A 14,128-nucleotide genomic window follows, 5' to 3' on the forward strand; every position below is an offset into this window, starting at 1 on the left:
TCCTTTACTGCAAAATATAATGGTATTCCATTCAAGGTCTTAATTGCCTTCTTATCCTAATTACTTCTACTTCGAATACCAGCAGTACAATTACTTGTATGTGTCCTAGAAGTTTGACTTCTTTTCACCTTTTGATAAGTTCAGAACCAGTCTTCAGATTACGAGAGCGAGAAGCGCCAAATTTTTATATACTTACTGTGAAGGTAAAATTGGAATCTTAAAAGCCTTTATTTTTTAAATAAATGCTATACACATGGGGACAATAACGTCATTGATGCATGAAACATTTGTTATATGTAGGCTAAATACAGGGTGGACCGCTCGAATGTACCTCATTACAATTGTATGTGACTGGTGAACGGTTGAAGATAGAACCTTACGGTAACGTTTATATGAAAGGAAAACTCAACAAGTTTCGAATCCTGTTGGTAGATAGTGCGCAGACACGATTTCTTTTTGTACATTGTATCGATTGTCAAAATGGCGACACCGCAGATGAAAGCGCAAACTGTGTTGTGGTATGCGGAGTTTAAATCAATTGTTAGAGTTCAAAGGGAGTATCGGCGAGTGTTTAACCATGATGCTCCAACTGCTAAAAGCATTAAGAAGTGGCACGAAACATTTTTAGCTACAGGATTGGTGTTGAAGAAGCATAGTGGTGGTCGTAGAACATCCGACGAAATAGTTGCAAATGTTCAAGCCGTGTATGAGCAAAGCCCGCGGAAGTCATTAAGAAGAGCTTCGTGGGAACTTCAAGTACCAAAATCAACATTGCAACGAATTGTCCACAAACGTCTCAAACTGTACGCATACAAAGTACAGTTAATCCAACATCTGGAGCTGGATGACAAACCCAAACGAGTGGAATTCGCCAATACGATTTCTTTCTCTAGGGTTACGTCAAGATAAAGTGTACGTCATCCCAGTCAGAGACCTTCGTGCTCTTCATAGAGGCTATTGAGAGTATTCCAGAAGACATGCTCCAGCGTGCTTGGCAAGAAATCGTTGATCGCCTCGATATTGTCACAGTGACAGCTGAGGCTCACGTAGAGATATGGTGAGGTGCATATAGAAACTTCAGTTTTCCTTTCATATAAACGTTACTGTAGGTTTCTATCTTCAACCGTTTACCAGTCACATACAATTGAAATTAGGTACATTCGACCGGTCCACTCTGTATAAAAATATTAAGAAAGATTTGCACATTATTTCTGTTTCAACAAGAGAAAGTCTCGAACAGATATTAATTTTTCTTTTTCGCTTTCACAAGTCAGTGTATTTTTTTAGTTTATTTGTATTTCTTTTTTTTTATTTAAATTACGTTCTAAGTGTCCATAAAAGTTTTTTACATCCTTATCACATACATGTTAATATTTCTGGAAACACGACTATCGATGAAGACTTTTGTTTTAAATTTAATTTCATATTTCTCGTGTAATCATGATGAAAAGTATCTTTTTCTTTTTTTTTTATTCAGTCACTCTTGCTTTGCAAGTGTACCATTGTGTTAGTCAATTACATCATATTGATCTCTGCAAAATTAAATGAACTTAGGGTTGAGACAAATGACCATAAAGCTTGGAGCTCACATTCGTAGCTCCTACAAAGGTCCACGAATTAACATACCTGGTAGATTACTCTCTTCCAATTCATTCATCCATTCGTCATGCGACGTCATCTCAAATTTATCAACTACCAGAACCAGCTGCATGCTCTGCTACAGTTATGATTAAATGAAAGGATATCAGGTGCCATTTGCTCTAAATTGCTGTAGCGTGAAGGAGGTCATGTAGTATTACGTAAGTTGCTGTGCTAATGACAAGTTCTCTATGTAACTGAGGTATACAAAGGTAATTTTCGAACTTCTGTGAGGTAATTTGTTAATAATTAAGACGCTCTAACTTTTCCTTTTGTAGGAGACTTCAGTGACTATACTTCGTTCGTCATTAATATATCATAATAATGGGGGAAGGCCGATTCGTTAACAGAAGGGTTAAAACTTTGGCTTCTAAATTCAGACGAATTCGAAGAAGTATTAGGAGTAGATATTTTCGGATGTGTTAAAATTCCCTTTCCAATCACTTAATCAATAATGTTCCATCAGTTCATTATTCCTTTTCCATGAAGAATAGTCCGGCCTTGTGAGCCAGCGCTGTGACATTAGAAAGGGTTTTAGTCGAACATAAATATCGGCATATTCCGTATATCATCTTCTTACCCTCAAAATGTAACATATGCCCCTTGTTTCTCCTTCTAAATTCACATTTTGAAAGTGGGCGCATTGTTAGTCGAACGCTTTTTACTCTTGCAACTGGAATTTTGGTATTTCATGATTGAGTTGAACCATGAACCAGGTTTTCACAACCACGAAAACCCAAAAACATACCAGGTTAAAAGCATATAAAATTCTAGCAAGACCTGTCCTCATGTATTATATTGAGGCCTGGACTGTCCGAAACTCAGATGTTCAACGTCTAACTGCGGAAATGAGATTTCTAAGGAGGACTGCCGGCTGTAGTTTGCTTGACCACAAAAGGAATGAACTAATTACAAAAGAATTGAAAATTACACCTATTTATGAATATCTCAACCGCTATATAGACAAAAATTGCTTAACCATGTCAATAGAATGGACCGTTCCAGGCTCCCAAGACAAATTCTCCGCTATATACCACATGGAAGACGATCTTTGGGACGCCCTCTGAAAAGATGGACGGAGACCGTAACAGGCCACTAGGCCTAATACCTGCAAGGACGATGATAATGATGATTGAGTTACCATTCATTCATTCTAATGTTCTGCCCAAGGTCTTTCATTGAAATTCCAGTGCTCTCCAGTTTTTCCTATTTTCTGCCTTCCTCTTTGTCTCCTCATATGATCCATAATATATCTTAATGTCGTCTATCATCTGATATCTTCTCCCGTTCACCATATCTCCTACGTGGTGAGCCTCAGCCGGAGTGTGATATATGCCACGTTCCATTTGCGGTGGAACATTTTTTATTGCATTGTAGAAAATATGGCCGTGTCCGTCGACAATATGGAATTCGGCCAACTCTACGTGACGCTCTTGGAAATGATTTTAATTGTACAAATGCAGTTCTGAGATTTTTATCGAATACAGGACTTGACAGGGTGATTTAGTTTTTTATTGACCCGTTTTACTTATCCTCCGGACCCTTTACATCCGGGGGTTACGTTTATTGTTTAATATACGTATGTTTTTAACAACCTTGACATTTCGCACCTTTTAGCATCCTTGTATTTTATAAAATGTTATTGTTTTTATAAATGTGCTATGCAATTTATCTCTTGTGGCCTTAGTTTTATTATTTTATTGGTTCGTTTCGAAAATTACCTAGGGTCTAAGAACTGCTCACTTTTATGATTATTTACAAATCACCTTGTGCATACTGCATTTGTGTACCTCGTTTTAACCATGACAACGCTTTTTAGTTCTTTTTAGCATTCTGATTACTGTATTGTGTTTCTGTTTTGTGAAGAATTTTAGATAAGGGCGCAAATAGCCATAGTAGCTGACGCGCCCTTTTTAAACACCACTAACTAACCGTTCATCGTTCCCTCCAGTGCATCCTTCAGAAGGCAGTTTCTTTTTAACCAGTGACCCATCCAATTCCTTTTCCTCTTTCTGATCAGTTTCAGCATCATTCTTTTTTCACCCACTCTTTCCAACACAGCTTCGTTTCTTATTCTGTCTGTCCACTTCACACGCTCCATCCTTCTCCATATCCACAGTTCAAATGCTTCTATTCGCTTCGTCGTAATGTCTATATTTCTGCCCCATACAATGCCGCACTCCACACAAAGCACTTCACTAGTCTCTTCCTTAGTTCTTTTTCCAGAGGTCCGCAGGAGATGCTCCTTTTTCTATTAAAAGCTTCCTTTGCCATTGCTATTCTCCTTTTGGCTTCCTGGCAGCAGCTCATGTTACTGCTTATAGTACATCCCAAGTATTTGAAGCTGTCCACTGCACTGTGTTTAAAACAGAAATTCAAAGTTTCCAACCATGAGAAGCAATAAATATAGTTCCAAAGTCTGGATATTTCTCATTTCACCCCGCAGTTGAAACATTCGTCATCATTCACTCACTCAAGTAGTAGTAGTAGTAGTAGTAGTAGTAGTAGTAGTAGTAGTAGTAGTAGTAGTAGCAGTAGTAGTAGGTTTATTTTGTCTGGCAGAGTTAAGGCCATGAGGCCTTCTCTTCCAAGTCAGTCGTGTCAAGTCACTTAGCCTAGTCAATTTAGTGAGTACGATCATTCTGTAATCTGTTCAGTCGCTCAGTACACTCAGTCCAGCCCACTCACTGTCTACTCGGTCCAACCGTTCGATGAACTCAGTTCAGTCACTCGATCTATTCTGTCCATTCCAGTCACTCAGTCCAGAAAGGCGGTTTGTTCCATCCAGTTCAGTACAGCCACTCACTCCAATCTCCCAGTCTACTGACTTCAGTGTCAAAGCAGACACTCCATCTAGTTACTATACTCATGATGATTTGCAAGAACGCATTTATTCCTTCGTTAGCTGCTAAAGAACCAAGATGATCCGACGTGTAGCACATGATGTAAAAAGCGGGGTGTCGGGGCTGCAAGCCCCGATGATGATCCGACGTGTAGCACGTGATGTAAAAAGCGGAGTATCAGGGCTGCAAGCCCCGATGATGATCCGACGTGTAGCACATGATGTAAAAAGCGGGGTATCGGGGCTGATGATGATCTGACATGTAGCACATGATGTAAAAAGCGGGGTATCGGGGCTGCAAGCCCCGATGATGATCCGACGTGTAGCACGTGATGTAAAAAGCGGGGTATCGGGGCTGCAAGCCCCGATGATGATCCGACGTGTAGCACATGATGTAAAAACCAGGGTATCGGGGCTGCAAGCCCCGATGATGATCTTTCATGTAGCACATGATGTAGAAAGCGGGGTATCGGGTCTGCAAGCCCCGATGATGATCCGACGTGTAGCACATGATGTAAAAAGCGGGGTATCGGGGCTGCAAGCCCCGATGATGATCCGACGTGTAGCACATGATGAAAAAAGCGGGGTATCGGGGCTGCAAGCCCCGATGATGATCCGACGTGTAGCACATGATGTAAAAACCAGGGTATCGGGGCTGCAAGCCCCGATGATGATCCGACATGTAGCACATGATGTAAAAAGCGGGGTATCGGAGCTGCAAGCCCCGATGATGATCCGACGTGTAGCACATGATGAAAAAAGCGGGGTATCGGGGCTGCAAGCCCCGATGATGATCCGACGTGTAGCACATGATGAAAAAAGCGGGGTATCGGGGCTGCAAGCCCCGATGATGATCCGACGTGTAGCACATGATGTAAAAAGCGGGGTATCGGGGCTGGAGGTTGGGGTTTTGGATAGCTCGCAAGCAACAAGTTATATTAAATATGTTTAGGATTAGTGTAAAACTGGCATATGTCTCCTATAGTGGGCGGGACATAAGTAACATTCACCTAATTGAACACTTCTTTAACTGAACACTTCTCACAATCATTGTTCTCATTGTAATACGAAGCTAAGTAACACGCTCAGAATTAAACTACCAATAGTTCATATAAATGATTGATTCCTTGGTGACCGCTGTATAGTTCTCTAGGTATACTATTCACTATTAACTGAAGACTTCCTACAATTATTTTTCGTATTATAATACGTAACACTGTATAGTTCGCCAAGTTTTTCTTTCAATAATTGAACACTTCCTAAAAAAAAACATTGTTCGTATGACACTATCACTCATTGCTGAGGAATGTAGTCTTTAGGTTTTAATCCTTCTATTCCGTACCCTGGATATGTGTCGTGGATATGCTGTAGAAACTGCGGAAACATTTCACTGGGTGTAATCATTCCTTTCAGTTTCTGTTGTTCACGATATAGGAACTCAAACACGTATAAATGATCATTTTCACTTTCCCTGCCTTCTCTTTTTAAAACCGATTTCAGAGTTTTCCACATTCGTTCCACTTTTTGGGTGTGCACAGAACGATCATCTTCACGTACAAATTCTATCGAGTGATTCACAACTTCATGGATATATCCTTCATCTTTCAAATCACTGTAAGACTTCCAACCATCCGTCATAATTTTAGTATGTGGTTTGATGAATGACTTAATTATGGGTATCAAGGTATTTTATCTCTTTTTTCCACTTTCAATACAAACGATTCTTTCGTCTCTCTATCGATACCTCCAAAAACCCATACGCTATTTTTCTCGTTTTTGAGAAGTCTGCCCCTTTTATATTTTCTGGTGTAGACATGTGTTTCATCTAATTCCACGATGTGTCCTTCTCCTCCTATGGGTTTGGTATTTTGTGTAATTATAACATAACATATTTCTCTGCAGAAACAGAAATAGTCTAGTGCAGTACTGAAGTGAACTTCTGCCTCTGAAGCAGCTATCTGAAAAGTTGTTTGAAGCAACCACATATAAATAAGAACCAAGCTTTGACGTATAGTTATTTTTGTGTTTTCGAACAATGTGTTGTGGGTTATAGACGTTTCCTGTTTACACTTTTTACACTTCAAACAGAATGAATAGTTTGAGTATTTTGCCCTTCTCTGCCAATTCACACTATCACTTGATTTGCAACTCACACATTTCTTTGTACTTTTGTCAGGTATTAGTTTATACGACATGGCGAAATCAATCTCTTCTTCTTCACTGCTCAAATTACTGAAAAGTTTTCTCAAATTACAATTATTTTTACTTTCCATGGCTAATGCAATAAATTATTATTACTGTCGTTACGTCGTAGTATCTTGAAAATGGCGCTTGAACCAACAATGCTTGTTTATCAGGTTGCTTTGGATATGTGACGTCATAGATAATGTTCGTCAATGTTGTCCTCTTTATGCATATTTTTCCAGCTTTTCTTTTGCTATAAACAAGTAAATTATTGTTTTTTAAACGTCAGGAATAATTTATATTACGTAAATTTGCTTTATCTGTTTTATTTATTTTCTTTAATCCTACCCTAAACATAAGAGACCTATTTTAAACTTTATTTCACAACGTAGCTGTTTAGCCGAATGTGTTAAGGCAAGGTCATGGATAAATATATAATAGGATGCGAAACTGCTGTCAGCACCATCTGGATTTGGTGCTCTGAAATAAGGTGATCAGCGCCCGGCGTCGTAGGTGGTGAACATTAGAACTACGTGTTGGGTACATTACTGAGAGTTCTCTATTTATCCGTTCGAGATATTGTATGGGAGAGTCGAGGAGAGAAGATGGCGGACTGAAACTTACTAATAAGTGAACATAAAGTGATACGTGTGTGTATAAGCAGTGCATGTTAAACAGTGATGTTTATGGACGTTGTAAAAATAGTGTTGAATGTATTGTAAAGTAATAGTAATATAATGAATTGAACTATCTACGTAGTTCTTGCAGACTTTCCATTGTGCTGTACAATAAATACCCAAAGAATACAATCCCAATTATCTACCTTTTGCTTTATTTTTTGTTTCTGTCTGGTTATATTTTAATCGGGTAATGTAAAACACATCGTCTCTTTTATCTTCCTGTTGGCTCCGGTAAGAATTTTCAGTAGAATATGCTGTGAGGAGTAAAACTGTAAATGTTTTATTTTAAATTAGGTTAGTTTTGAATATCTATGAGGGTGGGAGGGAATACTTTCTTGACAGTTTAACATTTTCGTCACCAGGTGCGCTGCTAAATGCAAGGAGTAATTACTCTTTTCGCTACTTGGTGCGCTGCTATTTGTAATAACGCATCTCCCAAAAATAGATGGCAGCAAGATCAATTTCTATAACAGCGCCTCTAGTATGTGTTACGGGAAACTCTTTAAGTTTCGCATCCTATTATATATTTATCCATGGCAAGGTATTATGGTGTCAAAGGTCTCAGGAACGAATCCCATCCAAACCGCCAAGGTAATTAAAATTGGATTTGTATGATATAGTAGTATAGTTTGAGATATGTAGAATTACGTGACAGAATAGATGTAGTAGTAAAATAAAAGTAGACACATGTACAGGAGAGAAGTGGTACAATAAGAGGTAGGGACATCTAGGAGAGAGAAGTTGAAGAGAAAACAGAAGAAGGGGAGACGTGCAGGAAAAAGCCTTAAAATTATTTTAATTCAATTCAAAAGAATTGAATCAAGAAGTAATTCAATTGAATCATTGACTCAGCGACATCTCGTCTATAATTACCGTTTCTGCTTAGCAAGATCCTCTTTTCGAGAACAAAATATTAGTACACTGTCCGATTTTGTGAACATAATAATAACTAAATTACCAATTTTATAGATACGAGGTAGGCTATCTCTTCTTAGCCATCGATGTACGGTAATTTGAATACTTATATATATATATATATATATATATATATATATATATATATATATATATATACTTATTTATTTATTCATTAATTCTTCGAATAGCCAAGTTTATTATTTATTTCTTTATTACAGACTCTAGTTCATCGTCTGAGGACGAGGTTATGTGCTCTGTAGTCTGTCTTTTTATTTTCTATAAAATTAATGCACTCGTGCGCTATTTCTAATAACAAATAGGCATATTTATCTTTCTCACTGAAACTTCTGTTCCTGATTTCTTTCTGGTTCATATTAGTTTAAATTTATTGCAAATTTTGATAACAATAAAAGTAATTTCTCACATTAGCCAAGCAGCCGATGTTCACTTTTTATTCATTCACATCTTATTGCGTCACTTGTGAATTCCAAAGATGCTTGGTTAACGATCCAATAACTAGTAGTCGTTAAATTCCTCTTCCGCAGCCCGACAATCCACTAACTTTAAAGGTCCAGTAACTAATGGAGGAACAGGTCTGTTTTCTTGCAACCCAGCATCAGTCTATTTAATATTGTCAGTTCAGTTATTCAAGTCATCGGACTGACACTCACCATGATGTAAGGCACTGCGTCCAGGAACCGTTTCACACGGGGGTTGTTGCTGGTCTCCACTCTTAGTTTGCCCCCGTGACCTTCCCACAGCATTTGCTGCAGACGTCCCAAGTCTCGGTCGTGGATCCAGATCCGGATGTTTGCCCTTGTCACCACCAGACCTGCCGACATAGTCACATAAAATATTATAATATGTATTGTATTTATTGTTTGATTGTTCTTCTTGTCCTCTTCTTCCTCCCAGTGCTTCTTCCATCGCGACTTAGTGCATGCAGATAATCGTTGAATTTTGTCTCCATCCTGTGTTCATATGATTACTACAAAAAATTACAAGCAAAGCTTTTTCTTATTTGGGAGGGTTACCAACCCCACCGCAAAAATATCATCAGGATGATCACCAAGTGTGTTTCAGCATTTAATCGCCGATTAGCTTGTATTCATTTGTAATTTTCTAGCATTAAATAGATAAATAAATTCGGTCCGCCAGTGTTTATTCTCTGACGGCAGCCATGTATTTACAACTGCCCGATATATCTTTGGGTATATTTTAAAATTGCATATTTAAAATATTCCCCGTATATGTACAATTACGGAAATAAAATTTGGAGCTCACAACACACTGCGCATGTGCGGTAAACGAGAACCTCTGTATACAGGGTGAATCGTAATTATATACTATGAAGTATTGCAGAGTATTCTATACACCAAAAGAAACATGTTTTGTCATATAAACGTATAGCCGATACTACATTGTTATCAAGATATGGCAATTTTGCGTTATTTCAAAGCTAGTCTATCAATTACCCGTGGCTAAAATGGAACTAACAATCGGTGTTCTTTTGTGGTTAAAAAAATATGAATTCATAGTTGCCTATGTTTTGTAATTATGGTGGTGTTTTGTTGATTTATGATGTTGAATATTGTAACCACAGTCTAGTATATACAGTCACGAAGCTTGAGTTTATGAGGGTACTAGAAACAATAGACTGTGCAGGTACTATTTCGCATTGTCTTTAATGAGGCGATAGTAGCGATCCTATACTAAAAGTCAGGTTATGAACCTACTAAACAGGAAGTAGTTGGCAGGGAGAGAGGAAAGTGCGGGTTAGAGGGGTAGCTTGTGCAGCGATGACACGTTGAGTGTAGGGGGGGGGGGGTTGGAGCGCAAAAGGAGAACGGAGCTTTTCATTGGACCTCACGTGAAAATGTCGTCTGCTAACGAAAATCTGCCAACGGGATCACGGAGACAGTGTAGCCGAACTTCCCAGTTCATTCGCAATACCGCTTGCATTACGAGTCGCATTTCGTACCAATGTCATTAGCTCGTGCTTTCTTAAAAACAGTAATTTTAATTACTAATAGTCCACACCTGTGGATTAACGGTCAGCGCGTCAGGCCACGAAACCAGGTGGCCCGGGTTCGAATCCCAGTAGGGACAAGTTACCTGGTTGAGGTTTTTTCCAGGGTTTTCCCTCAACCCAATACGAGCAAATGCTGGGTAACTTTCGGTGCTGGACCGGACTCATTTCACCGGCATTATCACCTTCATTTCATTCAGACGCTAAATAACCTAGATGTTGATACAGGGTCGTTAAATAACCCAATAAAAAATTAATTACTAATATTGTTGATAGTGTTATCGAGAAGTATATACAGTAGTTACTTTAAACATATCGGTGACAAACGCTGAACACGTTTTGAATTTCGCGCCACTATGTGGCAACAGAGCTCAGAAAGAGAGCAACAGAACATTGCTTCCGGTTTAGTCGGTTCATAACCTGGCTTTTAGTATAGTGGTTAGCATCTATCTATGGATGCGTATTTCCTACATATTGAGCTTCGTGACTGTATATACTAGACTGTGATTGTAACTGAGGTTAATGTTATTTTTACTTTACTGAACTGCATAACCTAACAGTTGGCACTAATACAGAATGGGGGAACCATACACAAACAGTGAAAATACAGATATGATCTTAATTTACGATGAAGTAGGAAGCAATTCTGCTGCTGCTCGCATCTACGCCGAACGTTCGTATATTCACATTTTGGAAGAAATAACACTTTGTTACCTAAATAAAAGTCAGAATTCAATGCATTTTTTATTTAGTCGAAATAATATAACAACAATGTCCGCTTCCACCGTGACCTAGATAAAGAGTCGAAGCTTATTATTCTTGCAACGTGTCGAATGTTTGCGGTATGTCGAAATGAAGAATCGATCGCAGAGTCCTTGAAGTACCCCCTAGTAGACATTCCATTATGAATCGTATTTCATGAATTTATAACACAGCCACCAAGAGAACTGCTTCAATATTTAGTATCCTAACCACAACACAGTGCCATACACAGAATATGAAGTCACGGTGTTTCATATTGCGTCCGGATTGATATCGATTGCAGGAATGAGGCATACTTTCTGAAAGGAGCCGTTTTAACACGTTAGTATGAGCTGAAGCTATCGTTTGAAAGAAGAAATCAGTTGGTTAGTTGACTCGTTTTATTTGACAATTTTTTCAAATTTATAATTTCAGAGGCTATTCACTTGCAATTCTTCATCATGCCTGCTATCGTTTTCTATTTATATCGTCAGATAAACGGTAAGACCTGATTTTTCCTCTAACACTTTTAGGATTTTACTTCTATGCAAAGAGATTTTATTCTACAGTCGTTGCTGTAGTCTGTTTTTCGGCATTCCAGTCTCTGTTATAGTTTCTTTCCAAATTTATTTCGACCGTTAAAGGATAAAATGGTTGACATTTCTATTTTCTTCACTTTGTAAGGTAGATACTTAACTTTTCGTATACAGCAACCGCTTGTTATTGGTATTAATGCGCCCAAGTTTCATTAGTATCTCTTTAATAGTTTTTGAATTATAAAATTGTTTTATTTTGATTCTTTCAGATTGTATTTACTCCTGCAAACTATAATTTACGCGCCTAAAAAATATTGCACAGCATCTTTGACATGAATATAATTTAACAACAGAGCCATAATTTGGATTTAGAATGTATGAGTGATCTGAAAAAAAATATATAATCCAGTCAGTTTAAAATTTTATTTTATTTTTATTTTTTGTGTCCGTATAGAATACTTGAGTTTTTAATTTGAAAATATTTACTTTAACCAAAAAATATTCTGTAGTTTTGTTAACTATACCTTTCAACTTCTTAGCATGAAATTTGTTGGAGGCTATAATATTTGAATATCGAAAAATGCCATAAAAATAAGTGTGGGAAAATGATATTAAAATGACGTATATGGGAGGATAATATTAAAATAGATTTGAGGAAAGTGGGATATGATGGTAGAGACTGGATTAATTTTGCACAGGATAGGGACCGTTGGTGTGCTTATGTGAGGGCAGCAATGAACCCGCGGGTTCCTTAAAAGCCATAAGTAAGTAAGTTAGCTTGAAATAGTGTTATAATTACTTGGACACTTTGGTTACATTTATCTTCATAACTAATATATAAATCAACTAATGGACACCAGTAACAAGAGAGGAAATAAGCGTAATACATAGATGAAATCTGACATGTAAACAAATACAAGAATAAAATAAATTACAATTACTTACAAAAGAGAAAAGCAAATATGTACACACTTACTATTGTAACGTTCATACTCTAAACTCAAAATACATAGGCTACCTCTGAAAAAGTATTTATTAATATAACAAATATTCTAAGTGGATGTATTATTATTTCTCTAATAAATCGTTTTTAGGGAGATAAGTTATTAACAAAAATAAAAGCACTCTTAAGTCTAATGATAGTAGTTTCATGATGCGTGCTTCAATCAATGAGGAGAGAGGAGGAAATATCATTTGAAAGGTACACGATGATAATCGCGTCCTTACAACGATTATTGGAACTTCTGGATGGCTCAATATTATCTGTCTTTTATGATCCAGAGCCGTCCAACCGAGTGAGACTCGGACATTCGTTAAACCGAACATTGGATTACTCCGCGAGACGGAAGAGCTTCGCATACTGTCTATAGCGCCAGGGGTTCAGTAGCAATCTGCCCTTTCTATCTTTCTTAACCGATTATGTACGACTCTATTGTAGCTACAGTAGAACCCCGATTATTCGTCACCCTATTAACCGATTGGTGGATTAACCGTCTGTCTTTCTCTTGCTTTTTTCTGCAGAAATATAAGAAGTTCTGTACATTGTATTAGCACGTTATTATTTTTTTTTTTTTGTAGAGAGTGTTATTACAAGCTTTTTCCCTTACACAGTATGGTCTATTGTTCGAATTGTCGTACTGTATAACTTCTATATGAAATGTTTTCTACGAGTGTAAAAAAACTCATTGTGTTAAGAATCGAAAAATAATTGAGTGATTTGGGGAAAGATTAAATAGTGGCTCATCTCGCATCAGAATACGAGATCGGAGTGTAGAAAGTATGTAAATCTACAATACGAGACCTCCAATACTAAATCTTTCCACAGACAGCCATTGCAAGGAGTTTCCTTGGCCCTTAAAAACCCGTCGTTGATAACCAGACTTAAATTAGTGAACTTCTGATCCGCTATCTAGCGTGTTAAACGCAACACCACCAAAACCACGAAGTTAATTACAAAAGTATAAATATTATTCACTAAATTTACGAAAATGTTTTATGGTACGGATTATCCGATTTTTTCGATTAACCGTTCAGCTCACCCCCTTCATTACCACGGATAATAGAGGTTCTACTATATATAATAAATATCATTAGAGTCTCAGACGATTAGGCCTAGCTAGCTATCTACCTAACTTTTTGAGGGCATTCTGGCTACTTTTTCCATGCGAAGCGGTTTTCTACAATTGTTACTTAGTGAAGTCATAATACTCGTATTATTATAAGGTAGGCTACTCACCATCTTTGCCTGAGGTGAAGCGCCTGATGGCGCCGCTCATGTCGCGGGTGTCGGGCAGTTCTATCTCATTGGGATGATCTATGTAATAGGCCGCGATCCGGGCTTGGGAGTCCGTCACAGTTGGGTCGGCCCCGGCACCTTCTAGAAGTTCCCATGTCTCTTTGGGTTCTCTCAGTACGCAGCAGTAGAACAGAGCTGTCCGTCCTTCCTGTGGAAAAAAAGAAATCAGACGTTTAGGAAAAGCATTCGTTCATTAATGTAGTCACTCGATCTCACTTGCCCGTCCGTCTATTCATTTACTCACTCATTCGCCCAATGACTCAT

General features: G+C 38.0%; 2 protein-coding genes across 3 annotated transcripts in view; one reads left to right on the forward strand and one right to left on the reverse strand.

Annotated features, from left to right (window-relative positions):
* LOC138696227 (tRNA wybutosine-synthesizing protein 4-like) overlaps nt 1-14,128 on the forward strand; it is a 302,346-nt gene that overhangs the window by 88,016 nt on the left and 200,202 nt on the right. The gene's annotated exons all lie outside the window — the stretch shown is intronic.
* LOC138696216 (uncharacterized) overlaps nt 1-14,128 on the reverse strand; it is a 131,295-nt gene that overhangs the window by 57,590 nt on the left and 59,577 nt on the right. For both annotated transcript variants that reach the window (XM_069820884.1, XM_069820875.1), the window contains exons 5-6: nt 13,805-14,012; nt 8,934-9,094 (exon numbers count right to left, since the gene is read on the reverse strand). In XM_069820884.1, coding sequence (XP_069676985.1) covers nt 8,934-9,094; nt 13,805-14,012 — 369 coding nt within the window. The remainder of the gene's footprint in view (nt 1-8,933; nt 9,095-13,804; nt 14,013-14,128) is intronic.

This window comes from Periplaneta americana, chromosome 1 (assembly GCF_040183065.1).
Source record: "Periplaneta americana isolate PAMFEO1 chromosome 1, P.americana_PAMFEO1_priV1, whole genome shotgun sequence".
Taxonomy (NCBI): Eukaryota; Metazoa; Arthropoda; class Insecta; order Blattodea; family Blattidae; genus Periplaneta; species Periplaneta americana.